The sequence below is a fragment of the Alternaria dauci genome, chromosome 9, assembly GCF_042100115.1.
Source record: "Alternaria dauci strain A2016 chromosome 9, whole genome shotgun sequence".
Classification (NCBI taxonomy): Eukaryota; Fungi; Ascomycota; class Dothideomycetes; order Pleosporales; family Pleosporaceae; genus Alternaria; species Alternaria dauci.
Window position 1 is genome coordinate 1,519,098 of NC_091280.1, and position 18,162 is coordinate 1,537,259.

The following is an 18,162-nucleotide window of genomic DNA, read 5'->3' on the forward strand; positions in this document are numbered from 1 at the left end:
GAGTTGACGGGAAACAATGACGCTCTTCTTGGTGTCTCCATATACCCAGTGTTCCAATCGAAGAGAATGCAGAGATACTAAAAGGTAGCTCTTCAACTCAGCCGAGCTAGCCTGCTGTTCAAGAATGTCAGCCATCCTCAGTTGTATGTGCAAAGCCCCTCGTGTGTATCGCCCTAACAATAACTCGCCAAAGAGTACGCTCCACGTAACCGCAAACAGAAAGCCAGTGTTTGTAAGTCATGACCTCAAGCATCCTACCTCGGCCCGCAACATGGAATAGTCACAATCTGTTTTTTTGTATTCATCGCAATGGTACTTGTGGAACTTGATTGTGTTGCCTCTGTAATTCTGTGTCGCTATAGTGTTAGCCTTAAGCTGATGAAGGGTCGCAGCTTTGGGCTGCTTACTAGAACCATGTCAGTGGACTCTACCATTAAAGATGGCCAAATGATCTCGGATATAAGAAGCAATGTAAAATGTTCCGGATTTCGTCTTGACGATCACGACATCTGAATTGCATATGCCCCGTCACAAACCAATTGCTTGTGTAGGCAGGCTTCCGTTCAGACCATCAGCTTGAGACCAGATTGCAGTATGTACGGGGGTGTTGCAGATCTACACATGCTCCCTACACCCACCAGATTCGACGCAGATCAAGACTTCTAGAATCTGGATTTGGCAAGGAAAGTTTTGCAGAGTCCAGGAAGAGAGGCGTGCGGCCCCACTGATACTCCTTTAGGACGGAAGATGTGAAGTTGCGGAGTCATTCGCCGCTTTCGGGCCCCAATGTTACGATTCGCGGCGCCTGAATGGACAACTGTCTCGGTGTTTCGATGGTGGTACAACGGTGTTGTTGTCGGCCAGAGATGCGTTCACGGTCGTGTAATGAAAAGCTGTGGCCGCCATAGCGAACACCCTTGACGGAAAATGCCACTAGTGCACCGCCATACTGCCCTGCCACGACGCGCATGTCTGCGGCGCATGCAGCCCCATCGGAGGTAGCTCCACCGGCGCGGTTTCATGTCGGGGCTCTGTGCGTGGAGACGGCATGTTGACGAACATGAAAGGCAGAGGAGGCAAGGGGAGACGAACGAACAAAGATGTGCACCTCGTATCATGTAGGAGATATATCTAGCGTGCTCGGACCGTCGCTTGGTCTGAAATGAACGTTGGCCGGGTGTGGAGTGGGAAGCCAGGCGGCCGTGCTTTGGAAGGTTGGTGGCCCAAAATGAAGCCAAGGCAGGCGGGAGATGTGCAACAAAGGCTATTCACCAATTAAACACGGGCTGCAGCTTCCCCTGCTTTTCCAATCCGGATACGCGGTTGCGGAAACGGCCAAATTGACAGCCTGCAGACGTAGAGCGCGACGGATTCAAGGGCCGATGCAAGTCCACGGGGGGGAGATGCACACCTGTTGGGCGCATTGACTGGGAACGCGTCGACGTGATGATGATATATATCCAACACTCGAGGCCAGGGCCATGCTGGCCATGATACGAAGCCTGTGCCCCGAGCGCCCATGCATGCACGGCTGCTACCGAATGGCGCAGTCAAAGTTGTCAACATTGCTGTCTACGACGAAACTTTTGTTTGCTGTACATGATTTCTTCTGACACGCGACCCTTTGCCCTTGCACTACCAAAGCCACCTTGTAACAACTCTCGACTCGGCTTCAACGTCGGACGTGCCCCGCTGACCACATTAAGGTTCTGGACGGCATCCCCAGATTTCCCATCGGTAATCCCATCAGGGGCATCCTGTGCAGCGCACCCACCGGCACTCGAACCTGAAACTCGCTGGAAGAGCCCCCCCGAAACACACAACCTACCGTCAACTGCTCGTGATGCTCTGTCGCCGACTCCCCCCAATATAGCCCGACACGTCTGGTGCCATGCCGAGCTGGAGACCGCTCCCGCGCATCGCGTTCGCAATATGCATATACCCCTTCCAGCCCTCGTCGCCCGCCGACCTGCCCCTCGAGATTGGCGACGAGCTGTACATAATCGAGCAGGGTGGCCAAGATGGATCATGGTATCGAGGATACTTGGTGGCGCCGCCCTCGCTGCTGGCCGGCTTGACCAGTGTGAAGGGCCAGACGCTCGAAGCACGCGTATTCTCTGGCATATTCCCGCGGGCGTGCGTCGAGGTGCGTGAGGTGCTAGGAGAAGCCAAGGACACGGCGAACCACGAAGCTGGAAACGACTCAGGGCGTGCAAGTCAGTACGCGCATCCGACCAACGGCATCGTCACGCCCACCGAAAGCACACGTGCAACGTCTCCGTTTGCAAAAGGCTCTGGGCCCAATGCGCGACGAGCCTCCAAGAGCGACACCGTCTCTGTGCTGCCCTCGTCCCTGTCCCGCCCGCTGTCTCGGCGCAAGTCTGCGCGGAAGCGCGCTGGCAGCACCCACTCGCAATGGACCTCGCGCGAAGAACACCTGCAGCAACTCATGCTTCCCCTCTCACCAATCTCAGACCCCACCGCCCCTCGACCGCCCGCGCCCGTACCCATGCTGAAGATTGGCGACGAGACGCCTACGTCAGCCCAAGAGCCATTGGTCGACGAAATCGCGTCCTGCCTTCGAGAATGGCACTCGACAAAGGTACACGAGCTGCTACTAGCACGCAAGTATGGTTCGTTGGACAAGATGTCAAGGCTAGTGAACCGTCTGGACACGGCACGCCGCCAGCTGTTGCACAAGGTGCTCACAGCCAAAGAGCTAGAAAAGGTCCGCGAGACGACCGTCTGGGACCTCGTGGCGGGCAACAAGATGCTCTGTGGCGATGTCATTGTGCGCAGCCCCTCGCAGCGTGGTCGCATCCTGACGGGCGACGACTCGGCCATTGAAGTCACGAAACTGCAGTCGATGATGAGCCTGCTGGACAGTCGGCCAACAGCTCAGGTCGACGAGCACAACCTACACCATTTGTTCGTCAGTCTGAAACACGTCGTGGGGGACGTCGTACCAGGCGCGGCTCAGATCAGCATGTACCTGTGTCTGAAGGCGCCAGGGTCAGCACCACAACCACTCTCAGAGGCCTACTCTTTCGATTTGACTGGACGAGACGGAGCGGCCGTGTCCTTGAGCGGCGACAAACTTCGCGCACTGCTTGTCGACCTCAGTTTGACTGACATTGGCGAAGGCGCAGGATCAGGCACCACCTTGTATCTCGTCTTCAGGCTGATGGCAAACGAGCCACTTCGTGCGGCGGCGGCAACCACAACAACGACAACAGCAGCAGCGGCAGAAAAGATAGGCACGTGCAAGGATACGGCACCAAGCAAAGGGTCTGCCGTGCAGCCTTCCCAACAAGGCAGCATCAAGGGCGGACGGCGCAGCGTTATGTTCGGCTCCAAGAGGAAGGAATCAACAAACTCGCGGCACACCGAATCACGCTACACAGACTCTTCGGACGAACGCCGTCGGCCAAGCCTTGAACAGACTCGATCGCAGAATTCTGATACCCGGCCAGGCTCCTCGGCAACCGCAAGCACACGAGCCCGGGCGCTCTCGAGAGACCAGAAGACGCTCAAGAGGTCTGTTGCGGTTGGTGTAGTACCTGTGAATCAGATACTGCAGTCCAAGTTAGAAGCGGATCAAACCGTCAGCATGTACTGCACTGCAGTGCCCGGCGAAGACATTTCAGAGAGCGATGGTGGCTGGGACAGCGTGTTGCCAGAATTATACCCAAGCGCCAGTGGAAAGTACAAGTTGAATGCGCCCATCAGCCGACTCACCATACACCTGAAAGCCTTTGTTCATGCCGATGCCGAGGGCCTGATTGAGAAGATCCCGACCATGTTGCACAATATCAAGCAATGTCGGAAAATTGGTTTCTCAGGTGCGCCAACTAAGCCACGCAGTGACATTTACCTTACGCTTGTCGAGCCTTTCCTCCCCAAGAACGCATTCCTGGCCCACTCGAAGACTGGCACCGTTCCGCTAGTGCAGACCTCTCCCATGACTAACCTCCAGCTCACAATCGAGGTCCGGAAAAGCTCTGGAGAGCGCATTGAGGGGTGTATCTACCCTTCAACCAACAGTGCAGGCCATACAGCTTGGCGTACCACGGCAGCCCAGCGCGGCGAGGGCTGGAACTCAACAATCCGCCTTGCTATCGACCCCCAGGACGTCCCCGGATCACACTTGGTCATGAGCGTTGCCGATGCACCAGGATTCCCATTTGCCCTTTGCTGGATGCCTCTTTGGAACCAAGACGCCTTTGCTCGTGATGGCGACCATGCTTTAACGCTGTACAGATACGACGAATACACATCGGGCATGATTGCCGGAAAGGGTGCCTACCTTGGTCTGCCTTGGAGTGCTAAGAAAAAGGACGAGCATGTCATGGGCCCCATGGCATCTGTTCATGTCAAGACCTTTCTGTGCAGTACACGGTACTCTCAAGACCCGACTATCCTGGGTCTCATTAAGTGGCAGGAGCAACCGCCTGGAGAGCTTGTAGGACTGTTACGCCGTTTTAACTTTGTTCCGGAGATAGAGATCGTCAAGCTGTTGAGCGAAGTTTTCGACGCCCTGTTCGCCATCCAAAGCCATTACGCCGGTAGTGATGAGTATGAGGATCTGGTCTTCAATGCAGTCGTCATAGTACTGGGCATCGTGCATGACAGACGCTTCAACCTCGAGCCTCTGGTGGATCAGTATGCGCGAACTAAGGTGTTCCATTCTCTTGTTACTTCGTGCCTGATGCAAAGTCTTGGTCGGCTTCTCGCCAAACCTACAGATTCCGAGATTTCTCGACGATTGCGCGCCACTTTCAAGGTCGGCAAACTCATCATGAAATTCCTGGTCAACGCAAGAGAGAAGCAGAAGGCCAAAGAAGAGAGCATTGGCATCAAGGACCGCACTCAGTTCAGCAAAGAGATGAAGACGCTCTTCACATCGTTACAGGCGTTGATGGAAAACCCCTCGCCCGTTCTCATCGGAACCAAGACCCTCCTTGTGCAAAATCTCCACTCATGGCTTTCTGAACTTGACGGGTGTATGCCGGCCACGGAGGTCTTCAAGCTTACAGCAGGCTTTGTTGAATCATGCTCTAACGTACAGGGAAAGCTGATTCTCTACAAGCTCCTCTTGATACTCCACCTCTCTGACCTCCAGATCTTCCGGTCTCCTGACGTACGTCGCATGCTTTTAGCAAGCACTGTTCAGTGGTTAGCGCCATACTGGGGTAGAGTGGAGACCGTCACCGACCAGTGGAAGGAACAAGTCCGTCTCTGCTGTTCGGTGGTCGCGTCGCAGGTTGAGGAGCTAGGAAAAGAAGCTTGCGAGTACATGCCAAAGCTCGTAGATTCCTACCGCGCGATTCAGGCCACCCCTCGACCGGCTAAGAAGACACTTTCACTACTCTTCCCAACGAGTTATCCGTTCCAATCACGAGCGGCGACTGCCGAAGCTCCATTTGATGAGGCAATGGCCGAGATATCAGCTGTACTCGCCGCTATGTCTAGCCTGCCCATTCTCCTGCTCCCCGAGTTGCCCAAGGACGAAACAGCAGAGTTCCTCTTCTCGATACTGCAGGTTTACATATCGATTCTGGACTGCGAAGCTTACCCTAGCTCATGGCTGAGTGTGCACATCTACCATCACAAAGCCACCATGCGTGCATTGGAGAAGCTTTTCAACACCTTGCACGACTCGTTTCTCCCACTCCCCGATGAGGCCGATAGCTTCAATACAGAACTATGGCGAGCTTTCTTCGATGCGCTATTGAAACTCGTCGGTAGCGATGCCCTCGCCCTAGAGACCTTTCCGGAACAGAAACGACGCGCCGTGTGGAAGATTGCTGGCGATGTCCGTGAGCATGGCGCAGATCTGCTACAACGCAGCTGGGAAGCGATTGGTTGGGAGGCCAGCGCTGAAGACAAGAGTCAATACGGGATTGAAAAGATGGGTGGCTTCCAAGTGCAGTACGTGCCCGGTCTTGTGGCGCCCATCGTTGAGCTTTGCCTCAGTGTACATGAGGGCCTGCGCAGTGTAGCCATTGAGGTACTGCAAACGATGATCATCAGCGAATGGACACTTAGCGAGGATCTTGCTCTCGTGCAAGCCGAGATGATTGACTGTCTCGATAATCTCTTCAAAACGAAACACTTGACCGAGGTGGTGTTGCAAAAGCACTTTATCCAGGAACTGGTGGAACTGTTCGAGCCTCTTGCCCAAGATCCGGAAGAACCACTGCTTGCAGCTTTGAAAGACCTTATTTCGACCATCGATGAGCTCCTGGACCTTCTCGTTGCTGTGCACAGCACCGACGCAACTGGCGAGGTCTTTCATATCATGGATACTCTGCATCTTATGGAGTTCCTGAAGGACATGCAGAAGGAAGACATCTACATCCGTTATGTGCATCAGCTTGTGGAATTGCAGGTGGATGCGGGAAACTACACAGAAGCGGGCCTCGCACTCAGATTACATGCCGAGCTTTATGAATGGGATCCGAACTCGACTGTGGATCCGCTGACCGAACCCAATATGCCGCCGCAGCCCGCGTTCGAGCGCAAAGAGCAGCTATACTTTCAAATGATTGATCACTACGAGACCGGACAGTCGTGGAACAATGCGCTAGCCGCGTATACAGAGCTCGCAGCCCAGTATGAACACAACATATTCGACTTTGCTAAGCTGGCTCGCACACAGCACGCTATGGCAAAGATTCACGAAAGTATTGCAAAGGGCGAGCGTTCAAATCCGCGTTACTTCCGCGTAGTATACAAAGGCTTAGGGTTTCCACCAGGACTTCGAGACAAGCAGTTCATCTTTGAGGGATCGCCTACTGACCGGTTGGCATCGTTTACGGATCGAATGCAGCAACAACATCCTTCGGCGCAAATCATTAACCCAGGTGTAGAGCAAGACCTCGAGGGCCAGTACTTGCAGATCTACCCTGTGAGTCCACAGAAGGACCTTACTCATCCGATCTATCAACGGGCAAAGGTGTCTCAGTCCGTCAAGGATTACTATCTACTGTCTCGTCCGTCGCATTTCACATCAGCATCTCGCCGGTCGCCGTCTACCGTCAACGCGAGAGATGCGACAGCAGAGAAGACGCTCTACACTACAGCAGAGAGTTTTCCTACCATTCTGCGAAGAAGCGAGATAGTAGCGGTTGGTAGGGTGACACTTACACCACTGCAAATGGCCATTGAACGGACCTCGCGCAAGACAGGGGAGCTCCTTGCAATTGAGAAACGAATTACGGACGGCGATGACACCACGTTCAACACACTGACTCAAGAACTCATGTATGCAGTGGATATGAACTCTCGGGATTGTGTTGCAAACTACCATGATTTGTTGCCTCTTCCAAGCGGAGAGGAGGATGGTGACGACGACGACGGTGGAAATGCAAGACAGCCCAATCCGCTGGAGAACGGTTTACGGGTTGCGCTGATTGACTATGCTCTGGTCATCCGTCGCTGCCTGTCGTTGTATGTGAGGCCTGCCCAGCAAGCCACCAAATCAGACCTCACGCAGCGTATGTACAGTCTCATTCATACTCCGGCCGGCAGCTAACCGTCCCAGGTTTCGAATCAGCCTTTTTTCGCGAATTGTCTACGTTACTACCACCAAACATGGCACCAACACTACGCTCGCCTACCGGCTCGTGGCTCGCAACAGCTACCTCTCGCTCTCAAATAGCGAGTCCGACGCCGGATGAGGTTCAAGTCAACGGCGACAGGGGAGCGTCGCCGGTTCTCAATGGTCGGGCTTCCCGACAGGACAAGAAGAGGCTCAGTCTAGCCTTTCTGACGAAGGAGTTTCTCATGGGTGAGCCCGAGAAGGAAAAGGAAAAGGAAAGGGAGACGAAGCCTGAAAAGCCCTCGGCCGACGACGACACGTCGACGACGGTATCATCACGAAGCCGCAGCAAGGAGACGCACACGAGGAATCGCTTGAGTCTGGGCTTCCTCAACCACACGCCAAGCTCCCCTCAACCAGAAGCGTTGCCGAGCTTCTCCAGCCAGGCACCAACAAACCGAAGCGATGCCAGCCTCCAGCGGCAAGCCAGCCAGAAGCGGCCAGAAACAATCAAGAGCCAAAAGAGCGACAAGTCGCTGTCTTCACGAACCGACAGCGTGAAGAAGAGGCTCAGCTTCATGAACATCTCGAAGAAGAGCAGTAAGAGCAGTGTCCGGGGACGCGTTGATGATACCCTGGTGGAGGAGTAGTCTTTTGTAATTTCTTTCACTTTTGCACATGCTAGTTGGCTTGACTTCGTGGCAGCTTACGGGTTGTCTAATGCTTGTTTTGAATAGAGTAGGGAATATAGGGGGCCAACGGGCGATCTGAAGGGGTTGGATGGGCACCTTGGCCTGGATACCTGCGAGGCACGCATATTTGTACAAGGTTGGCGATGTTTCTGTTTATACCCTAGTTGTCTTGGTGTGCGCAACAGCGCATGCCACTTGTGCGAAGCTTGCGATTACAATACATGCATGTTTGGATCGGCATGACGAGGCTCTGAGAGGATGATGCATTGCGTGAAGTTCTCGGTGGAGCCAGTGGGGGTTGAGGGCCGTGCAGGGCTATCGATAGCGTGCGGCAAGATCCCTGCGCTGTCAAAAAAGTTCAAGGCCAAAAAAAGCGAAATGTTGCCGCGCAGTCGTCTACAACAACGCCAAAGCTGCCCGTCATGTCGCTCGAGGAGAGGCTGACCAAGATTCGGGACAGCCCGAAGCTGCAAGGCCAGCAGCACGTATGTCGCGTTTTCCTCTCCCATGCGCCGTCACGTGCTAACCAAGTCAGACGCATGTCCTGCTCGCAGCCATAGAAGACACGCTCCGCCAGCAGAACTCAGACTTCACCCCGACGGCCTACTTTGCCGCCCTCTTGTCGCTGCTCGGCCGCCAGATTACCGACCAAGGCATTGCCAACAAGGACACGGCGACTGCGACCATCTACCTCCTCGACCTCGTCACGCCCAACGTGCCCGCCCCGCTGCTGCGAAGCAAGTTCACCGACATCCTCACCAACCTCGCGCCCGCCCTCACGGCCCAGGATGCGGATGCGCCCCTCATCCGCTCTTCGATAGGATGTCTCGAGTCATTGCTGGTGGTGCAGGATGCGCGCGCATGGGAGCTGCCGCAGACGACCATCAGCCCGCGCAGAGCTGTCGCAGGCCTGCTACAAATCTCCGTCGACCACCGACCTAAAGTGAGAAAGAGGGCGCAGGAAGCACTCAAGAAGGTGCTGGCGAACCCACCGCCCAGCCCTGCTCTAGACCACCCGGCAGCCGACATGTGCGCTGAGACCGCCCAGAAGATGCTCAAGGATATCGCAGCAGAGGCGGCAGCCAAGGCCCGGAAGCACAAGGGAAAAAAGGACGTGGACAACAAGGACCCGGACCTGATACACGCGCTGCAGCTCATCAAGACGATTGCAACTTCGTCTGGAGGCTGGCCAAGCAGCAAGATCGACGTGCTGTGCGAGCTGTTGCTGAACATCTCAAAGTCGACCAATGAGTTCCTGACCATGGCTGCTTTTGACATCTTCGAGGTCATCTTCGCAGGCATGGTCGACGAGCTCGCGTCTGCTAAGCTTCCCAGGCTACTCGAGGTCATCTCCGAGCTACAACCCTCCAAGAACGATTCACAGCTACTTCCTCCATGGATAGCTGTCATCTCGCGCGGATACGAAGTCTCGGCGCAGATCGAGCCCGAAGACACTTTTATGAAGCTGCCCAACCTGTTCACCATGGTCGCCGAATTCCTCACGTCCTCGTCGCACAACATCCGTATTTCCGCCTCCGAATGCCTCATCTCCTTCCTCGTAAATCTCGTGCCTGACAGCGTTATCCTAGAGCCCTCCATATACGATGAGAAGACACTTGAGAAAGTCGCAAAGATTGCGCAGGACTTGTTGAGCGTCAAGTACCAGGCTGCGTGGATGGAAGTCTTCAGCGTCTTGTCTGCCATGTTCGAGACTTTGAGGTGGCGTTCAGACCCCATTCTGAAACCTGTGTTGAAGATGGTTGGAGACTTGAGGGGCAACGACAGCTTTGCTGGCAAGAAAGAGGCCGATTCGGTCATCTCAAGGGCCATTAGCGCAATGGGCCCCGATGTCGTGCTCGACATCCTCCCATTGAACTTGCCGCGGCCACCTCCAGGACAAACCGGAAGAGTCTGGATGCTGCCGCTTCTCCGTGACTCCGTCCACAACACTAAGCTGGCACATTTCAGGACCGAGATGGTGCCGTTGAGCGAAGAGCTATACCAAAAGGTCATCGATCATGGCGAAAAAGAGAAGACAATGGAGATCAAAGTGTTCGAGACGGTTGTACAGCAAATTTGGTCTATTCTTCCCGGATACTGCGACCTGCCCTTGGATCTGGTGGAGGCTTTTGACCAGAGCTTTTGCGAAATGCTAGCAAACTTGCTCTATGGCCAGGCTGACCTACGAACGGACGTCTGCCGGGCTCTTCAGAACCTGGTTGATAGCAACAAAGCAATCGTAGAGCTGGATTCTGACGATGATCTCCTTGCACAGGCTCGGATATCCAAGGCCGATGCACAGAAGAACCTTGATCATCTGGCGGGTTTCGCAAGCAACATGCTTGCAGTTCTGTTCAACGTTTACAGCCAAACTCTGCCACAGTACCGCGGCACTATCCTCAGAACCATCAATGCTTACCTGAGTATCATCCCTGAGCGCGAGCTCATGGAGACTTTCGAGCGAGTTGCATCCAACCTTGAGGCCTCATTGCCTGAACCTGGCTCGCAGACGCAGGCAGCCAAGCAGAAGCAAGAGATAGGACCAAACAAGATGCCACCGATGAGCCATACCCTCATGGATCTCATCATCACCATTGCCCTCTACCTCCCACGCGATAGTTATCGCTCCCTCTTCCGCATGGCCGAGATCATGATTAACAGAGAAAACGAGCCGCAGTTACAAAAGAAGGCGTACAAGCTCATTCCCCGTCTCGCCGAGTCGGAAATGGGCAAGGCTGCTTTGAAAGAGCGCAACGGTGAACTGCAACAGCTGTTGATTGGAAGTGCAGAGAAGGCCTCCACCCCAGCCCGCCGCGACAGACTCAATGCACTATACCAAGTCATTGAGTCTCTGCCTCAAAGCGATCTGCACTTCATCCCAGCCATTCTTTCTGAAGTAGTCATCTCTGCCAAGGAGACAAACGAGAAGGCGCGAGAGGCGGCCTACAACCTGCTTGTCGCCATGGGTGAAAAGATGGCAGAGGGAGGTCAGGTCGTGCAAGCCAAGGTGCCGAACATGCCGGCCGATGCGCCAACTGTCGAAGCCTCGCTTGAAGAGTACTTCACGATGGTCTCAGCTGGTCTGGCTGCTACTACGCCCCACATGATCTCTGCGTCTATTACAGCCGTCACTCGCATCCTCTACCAATTCCACGCCCAGATCTCCAAGGAAACCATAACGAATCTTTGCGACCTCATGGACATCTTCCTCCAGAACCCAAACCGCGAAATTGTACGCAGTGTGCTTGGTTTCGTCAAAGTAGAGGTTATCTCGTTGCCAGAATCGCTTGTACGGCCACGTCTTAACACCTTGCTCAAAAACTTGATGGTCTGGAGTCACGAACACAAGGCACACTTCAAGGCTAAGGTGAAGCACATTGTTGAACGAATGGTCCGGAAGTTCGGCGTCGAGGAAGTTGAGCGCGCCACACCCGCCGAAGATCGCAAACTCATCACCAACATCCGGAAGACACGCGAGCAGCGCAAGAAGAAGAAGCAACAGGCTGCAGAGGATGGTGAGGAGCCGGCTGAGAAGCGAAAGGGCAAGTTTGAGAGCGAGTATGACCAAGCTGTGTACGGCAGTGAAAGCGAAGAGAGTGAGGGCGATTCAGAAGACGAATTCGTCAAGAGCCAAAGCAAGCAACAGCGGGGCGGTGCAAAGGGCGGGAACACATACATTATCGAAGACGAAGACGAACCGCTTGATCTACTCTCCAAACGCGCTCTCGGAAACATCTCGTCTACCAAGCCCCTGCGCCAACGCAAACAGCCACAGAAGATGAAGGCCCGTACGAACGAAGACGGCAAGCTTGTCATCGGTGAATCTGACGATGAAGTCGAGAACAAGGGCAAGAAGTCCAAGAAGCAAGACGTCGCCGAAGACGATGTCCTCATGGATATCGATGACCAAAACACATCCCTTGAGGCAGGTATCAACGCATATGTTGATGCAATCCGAGGCCGTGACACAGCCCAGGCCGGTCAGAAAGGCAGGCTTAAGTTCAGTAATAAGCGCACACACGAAGATGATGAGATGGACATGGACGACGATGGTGCAGAAGCAGATTGGCAAGAGATTCGAAAGGCAAAATCCGGTTCCGGAATGGGTCGAGGTGGTGTGAAGAGCGGGGGCGCTGGCCAAAAGAGTCAGAGGAGAGGATTAGGTCAGGAACGAACAAGAGGTGGCAACGTCAGTGGTGGAGAAGGTAGAGGAGGAAAAGGCCGAGTTGAGAAGACAAAGAGCCCACGGGGTAGGGGTGGTGCTCGTGGCGGCGGCTTCAGAGGAAGGGGAAATGGCCCGAGTGGCAAGTGGAGTGGTCCCAAGTAGGATGTGACGAAAAGGCAGTTACTACAGTAGTAGGACAAAAAGGGAGAGGGGGCGTTGAGGTGTAATCGCGATATTTCTGCCAATTGAATATAGATATCCCCATGTTCCAGCTTCGCCCTTCTTTTGAAGAGCAATTATGGGTATAGAGGCCAATGATGCAACCGCGAATTCGGTCCTCGGTAACGTCGGGGTGCGAACATGATGCGTTGGACAGCATGCTTGCAGGGATCTTAATCCAACCAGGCAGCGGAGACTTTGGGAAGAAGTCGAAATTGGACACTTTTACTGTTTTACAAACGGCGGGTCTTATTGTGTTGCCGACTGCCAGTAAAGTTGAGGCGGACCAAGGTACATCATCGCGTAAGCTTTCTCCACATCCCGAGCACAGTGGCGCTACTGCGGGGTCAGCCGCGTGTTGAAGCCCTGCAGTGTGCTGGCTACTAGCTGAATGTGTCTTGTTCTTCCTTGTCCAAACACAACCACCTTACCCCTTTTGATGACTGCAGACAGTTTATTGGAGATCAATTCTGTTGTACATCGTACAAACATTGAAGTCGGACTGATAGTGTCGCGTTTTCCTCTTTAGTGGGGCAATGTGCTCGACATGAACTAGGATACCTCTGCCACCTCAAGCACCTTTCACACGGCGATTCGGAAGCTTGATTACTGTCGGAGACAAACTCCTACCATATCCGACCTCAGCGGAAGGTGCGTAGCGGAGTATGGGCCTTGCTGGCCATTCTGTGATAGGTGGGGTACTACAGGTCTTGGGGTGTCGGCAGATGAGAGTGGGGAGAAAGTCAGCATGGTCGGACGATGTTCTGATACATTGAAATGCGGTATGTTGATAGGTACGCAGAGATCCACGTGTGAACAAATGTTTACCTAGCGAGTATATAAAGGTTGAAGCACTGCTTTACACCGAATCCTTCCTATTTTCCACTTACCCACAGCTGTCCTTCCCATATACTTTTACCCAAACAGCGACCATCTGGGTATTATCCACAATGGCGACCACGGCTGCCACCCCCCTCCCCATTCTCTCCCGCAATGATTCCGCAACAACCTCCCCATCTCCTGCCAAGTCAGGAACACCAAAGTCCGCACTACCACGCGTCCGCCTCCCTGCCGGCAAACCAACGCCGTACCTCCTCCCTTCACACACTGGCGAACATTTGACAATTCCCGGCACAAAAGCAGTCTTCCGCATCATGTGTTCCGCCGCCGAAACCGAAAACACTATGAGTGTCTTCGGTCAAGACGGCGTCCTAGCCGATGCCCCAGGCTTTCACTACCACAATCACGCCCACGACGTCTTCATGTGTACAAAAGGCCGTTTGAAGGTTTGGGCCGGCGATAAATGTCGAGTCCTGTACCCTGGTGACTTCGCATACGTACCACCGGGCGTGGTGCACCAACCGCAATTAATAGACCAAGGTCCGAATGAATCAATGGGTCTGGTGACGCCTGGAGATTGGGTTGAATTCTTCCGTTTCGTAGGGGAGGATTACCAAGGCGTGCTATGTGATGAGTACGACAACAGGAATACGGGGGCAGTCTTTGGTCCCAAGATACGCGAGATCAAGGAGCGGTTTGATGTTGTCTTCCAGCCTCAGTTCCAAGGTGCCGAAGTGGCAGATTTTGAGGAAGGAGAATGCGTCCTACCCGAGGCCCAGGAAACGTATTTCCTAAAGGCAAATACTGGGCCATGTTTCTTGCTCGAGGGAGTTTTGTCCCGGCCGTTTATCACAATGAAGCAGAGTAAGGGGCCTTCGGGCAACTTTGCTATTACGAGCATTGAGTCTGGAAGCGAGCTCGAGAATTCGGTGCTGAGCAAAGGGTTTACGTTCGAAAAGGTACACCAGGCGTACCATGTTCTAGATGGTGCGGTGTCGCTTACAGTGAATGGCGAAGCGGGAAATTTGGTCAGGGCGGGCGAGACGGCATTTATACCGGCGGGGACAGAGGTGGCGATCGAGTTTGTGGATAGGTACGTGAGGTTCTGGTCATATGCAAGCGGAGATGGACTAGAGACATTGATTGCAGGGGCCGGAGGCGCTTTCGAAGGAAAGATTGTGCCTGATCAGATTAGAAGCGTGGATGCGGATAAGGTGCGGGAGGTCGCAAAGCAGCTGAGTATCAAGGTTAGTATATAGTCAATCTGATAAATACCTACCTGAGGTTCTACAAGAGATGGACAACTTCATGCGAGCAGCGTCACACGCCTACATGTTGTACACACAGACACCAGGGATGGATAGCCGAATGCATCGCGCTTCCATGTCTCCGGAAAGTTAGGTATGGCCCCCCTCTCTGACCTCCTCTACGCATGATATGCCACAGCAATCATGGCTACAGTGGGCATGAGCCTGGAGAAACGGGCAGGGGTCGCGACATTGACACGAGATGTGACCTGACCTATGACGTGCAGGTATATTGTGCAGAGATATAGTGAAGGCAGTGGGCGCTGTGTCTGAGGTATCAAGATGAGGTCTAAGAAGCGTTAGTTGATCGCAGCGCAAGCTGAAAACAAGTCGCGGGAGGCTTACTGATGGCTAAGCTGGTGGAAGGTTGATGGTGGAGCGACGCGTAGGACGCGATCGTGGAGAACGATCGACATGCCGAGGCCCACTCCACCACGCGCCCTGCATCATCATTCCCGCCCTACACACATTCCTATCTGCAGGAGAAACGGAGCATCGCACACAATACCTCAGCCGAAGAACCACGACTAGCACTTGCCATCATGCAGGCGCATACGCTCAGCAGGCATGAAACTGCGATGCAAGAAGTACGACCCACTCTTGGGCAGGAACGAGCGTTTGAGCCTCACCGCCCGCCTGCCGTGCCTTGTTGTGTGACGACAACAACAAAGATGAGTATTCTTAACCATTAGTATCATCTGATCAGGCGTCATATTCGATTTTGAACCCACAATGCCTATGCCATGGCACCTTCTAACAGCTATCATTATGGCCATAGTAGCAGTCACGTACAGCCATCACCAGTCTACGCTTCTCGCTGCGCTCGGTCTGGTACCCTGTCGTCTATCATGCCAATCGCGCCCTTCAAACACTTGGTCTAATGATTTTGGCGATGAATGTACCGGGAAACCTCATCATTCGAGCTGGAATGCATGGTTTCATCCTGATAGAAACAACGGCACAGGAACCGACCCTGGTCTTGGTGCCGGAGCGGCAACGAAGCATTGGAATATCCTATACCATCTCGGGGGCAACGGACCATGGGTGGAGAAGGTTACCAACGTCGTTGATGGCGGTATTGCGCCACCAAAAGAATGTGAGGTGGTACAGGTCCACATGATGTCTCGGCATGCTGAGCGTTATCCGAGCATGAAAGCTGGCAGTACCCAGAAAGCAGTCGTACACCGTATGAAAGAAAGTGGCAAGATATTTACGGGTAACCTGGCCTTCTTCAACGATTGGGAACTCTTTTGGTCGTCAGACGATGCCCATCTGGAGCAGTTGACATCCACCGGCCCCTTTGCTGGCACACTCAGTTCTTTCACTACCGGTGTTCGTCTGCGCACCCGATACCAACATCTTCTGGACCAGGCTGTTACGTCGCTTGACAACCACCCCACCATGTTTTGGGCTAGTGGCTCCAATCGTGTCATTGAGACTGCTAAACACTTTGCTGCAGGCTTCTTCGGCATCGATTACAATACTACTAATAAAGCTATCCTACAAGTCATTTCCGAAGATTCCTCGCTCGGTGCTAATACACTGACACCTGGACGAACATGTTTGGCCAACAAAAAAGATGTACTGGAAGGCCAGAGAAAAGGATCTCGTCTGGCGAGTAAGTATCGGGCAAGCTACATGCTTGCTATCCGCGAGCGCCTACTCAATCAGACGGATATGTACTTCAAGGACCATGAAATTTATGTCATGCAAGAGATATGTGGTTTCGAGATTACAGTACGCGGCCGCAGCGACTGGTGCGACGTCTTCACTCAAGACGCGTTCCTCAGCTTTGAGTATGAGCGAGATGTTCTGCATTACTATCGCGCAGATTAGTAAAATCTCTGTACGATGTGTATTCTACACGCACTGATTTCGTACACGCAACTTTAGGTCCAGGCCAGAAGTATGCAGCAAGTATGGGGTGGTTGTGGCTGAACGCGACGACGAATTTGCTGCTTGAGGGGCCGGGCGCCGGTCAATTGTTCTTCAGCTTGTAAGCCTCTACTAGGTCAACGTGTATCTACGTAATCTTATCTTCAACAGCGTCCACAACGGTCAGATATCTGCTTTGATGACCTGTAAGTGTCCCTGTACGAACTGCATGCGAGACATGAACTGACCCATATTCAGCGCTTGATGTCATCAACGATGAAGAACACCTACCGATTACGCATATCGCGCACAACCGTAAATGGCGAAAGTCTCAGATTTGTAAGTGTTCCCGTACGAACCGCAAGTGGAACATACACTGACTTCGCATGCCCACCTTTAGCGCCTATGCATGGACGTATTATTTTCGAACTACTGTCTTGCAGAACCGACACCCAATCTTTGCCTGAAAAATTCGTCAGACTCAACATCAACGACGGTATCACCGCTATCCCGGGCTGCGACAGTGGCCCCGGAAAGAGTTGTCCGCTGGCAGAATTCGCCGCCCGGACAAGGAATAAGGGAGAAGAGGTTGAGAAGTTTAAGGACTTGTGTGGACTGGGTGATGATGCTGCAGAGCGGATCACTTTCTTGCATCAAAAACGTGGAGTGTAGGCTGTATCAGTATGTTGAGGTTATTACCATCACCGCTTGTACAAGCATCTAGGACGAATAGATATCGTTCTTCACTTTCATGGAAGACTTTGCTCTTTCTAAGTGGTACCTTACTTATACTACACTCCAAAAGTGTATATGATATTCTATGTAGGCCCCCATGCAGAAACTAATAGTGTATACCTTTAGGGTAGGTTTTGGTTCCGAGGGTACAACTCAATACAGCCGACCTTCTTCGTATCAACACTTCAGGACTAAGCATACACATAGCAGAACGGCCCTGCAATGGTGCTTTGTGCTTCCCTAATAGTGATATTTCCAACACCAACATATCCTACACTCAGTACATCGTCAAGAGTGGCATTGCGGCTTGGCGGGTTGTTCAGGAAGGTCATAGTTCCCGCAATCGTGTTAGACCTCTTTTTCAAGTCCAGGTTCTGCCAAGTCCACCAAACACGATCGATCCAATATATGGTGTATGAGGTCAGCATATGCCTCATATTCAGGTCGTACAGGCACAACTTACCATGGCGTGATGGAAGTAGAAGGATGGATCTGCTGGCGAGTTGAACCTGCAGTGTGGTCAGTACATGCTTTATGCCGAAGACGAAGAATGATTGCGAGGATGAGAACATGGTAAACAAAGTAGATTGTAACACACACATCCATTCCAGAGTCGCCGCCAATAGTGTAGTGACCTCCATTGTGGACGCCCATGACTCCCATGGTGAAGTTTTGCATCTTATTCTGGAAGCTGAGTATGTCGGGGTAGTTCGTGATCAGATCGACCACCATCTCGTCTCGGGTCTCGTTGGAGGCCTGAGTGTTGATATCACGACTAAGGCAACG

At 53.2% G+C, this 18,162-nt stretch overlaps 4 protein-coding genes across 4 annotated transcripts; 3 read left to right on the forward strand and 1 right to left on the reverse strand.

Annotated features, from left to right (window-relative positions):
- Positions 1-1,509: 1,509 nt before the first annotated feature.
- ACET3X_009194 (uncharacterized protein) lies at positions 1,510-8,475 on the forward strand. The gene is made up of 3 exons (XM_069455362.1): positions 1,510-1,651; positions 1,707-7,499; positions 7,547-8,475. The coding sequence occupies exons 2-3, from the start codon at positions 1,892-1,894 to the stop codon at positions 8,191-8,193; spliced, it is 6,255 nt and encodes a 2,084-aa protein (XP_069303271.1). The 5' UTR covers positions 1,510-1,651; positions 1,707-1,891; the 3' UTR covers positions 8,194-8,475.
- Positions 8,476-8,657: 182 nt separating this feature from the next.
- Positions 8,658-12,562, forward strand: ACET3X_009195 (uncharacterized protein; the record flags this gene model as incomplete). Its single annotated transcript, XM_069455363.1, has 2 exons — positions 8,658-8,720; positions 8,771-12,562. 2 exons carry the CDS (start codon positions 8,658-8,660, stop codon positions 12,560-12,562), a joined length of 3,855 nt encoding a protein of 1,284 aa, XP_069303272.1.
- Positions 12,563-13,569: 1,007 nt separating this feature from the next.
- Positions 13,570-14,718, forward strand: ACET3X_009196 (uncharacterized protein; the record flags this gene model as incomplete). Its single annotated transcript, XM_069455364.1, has 1 exon — positions 13,570-14,718. One exon carries the CDS (start codon positions 13,570-13,572, stop codon positions 14,716-14,718), a length of 1,149 nt encoding a protein of 382 aa, XP_069303273.1.
- Positions 14,719-17,724: 3,006 nt separating this feature from the next.
- ACET3X_009197 (uncharacterized protein) lies at positions 17,725-18,108 on the reverse strand (the record flags this gene model as incomplete). The annotated part of the gene is made up of 3 exons (XM_069455365.1): positions 17,725-17,750; positions 17,840-17,885; positions 17,977-18,108. The coding sequence occupies 3 exons, from the start codon at positions 18,106-18,108 to the stop codon at positions 17,725-17,727; spliced, it is 204 nt and encodes a 67-aa protein (XP_069303274.1).
- Positions 18,109-18,162: the final 54 nt, after the last annotated feature.

Bases quoted from the DNA above. Each gene is read 5' to 3' on its own strand.
- ACET3X_009194 (XM_069455362.1), top strand. From the start codon at position 1,892: ATGCCGAGCTGGAGACCGCTCCCGCGCATCGCGTTCGCAATATGCATA. The intron at 7,500-7,546 runs GTATGTACAGTC...TAACCGTCCCAG, and splicing joins CAAATCAGACCTCACGCAGC to GTTTCGAATCAGCCTTTTTT.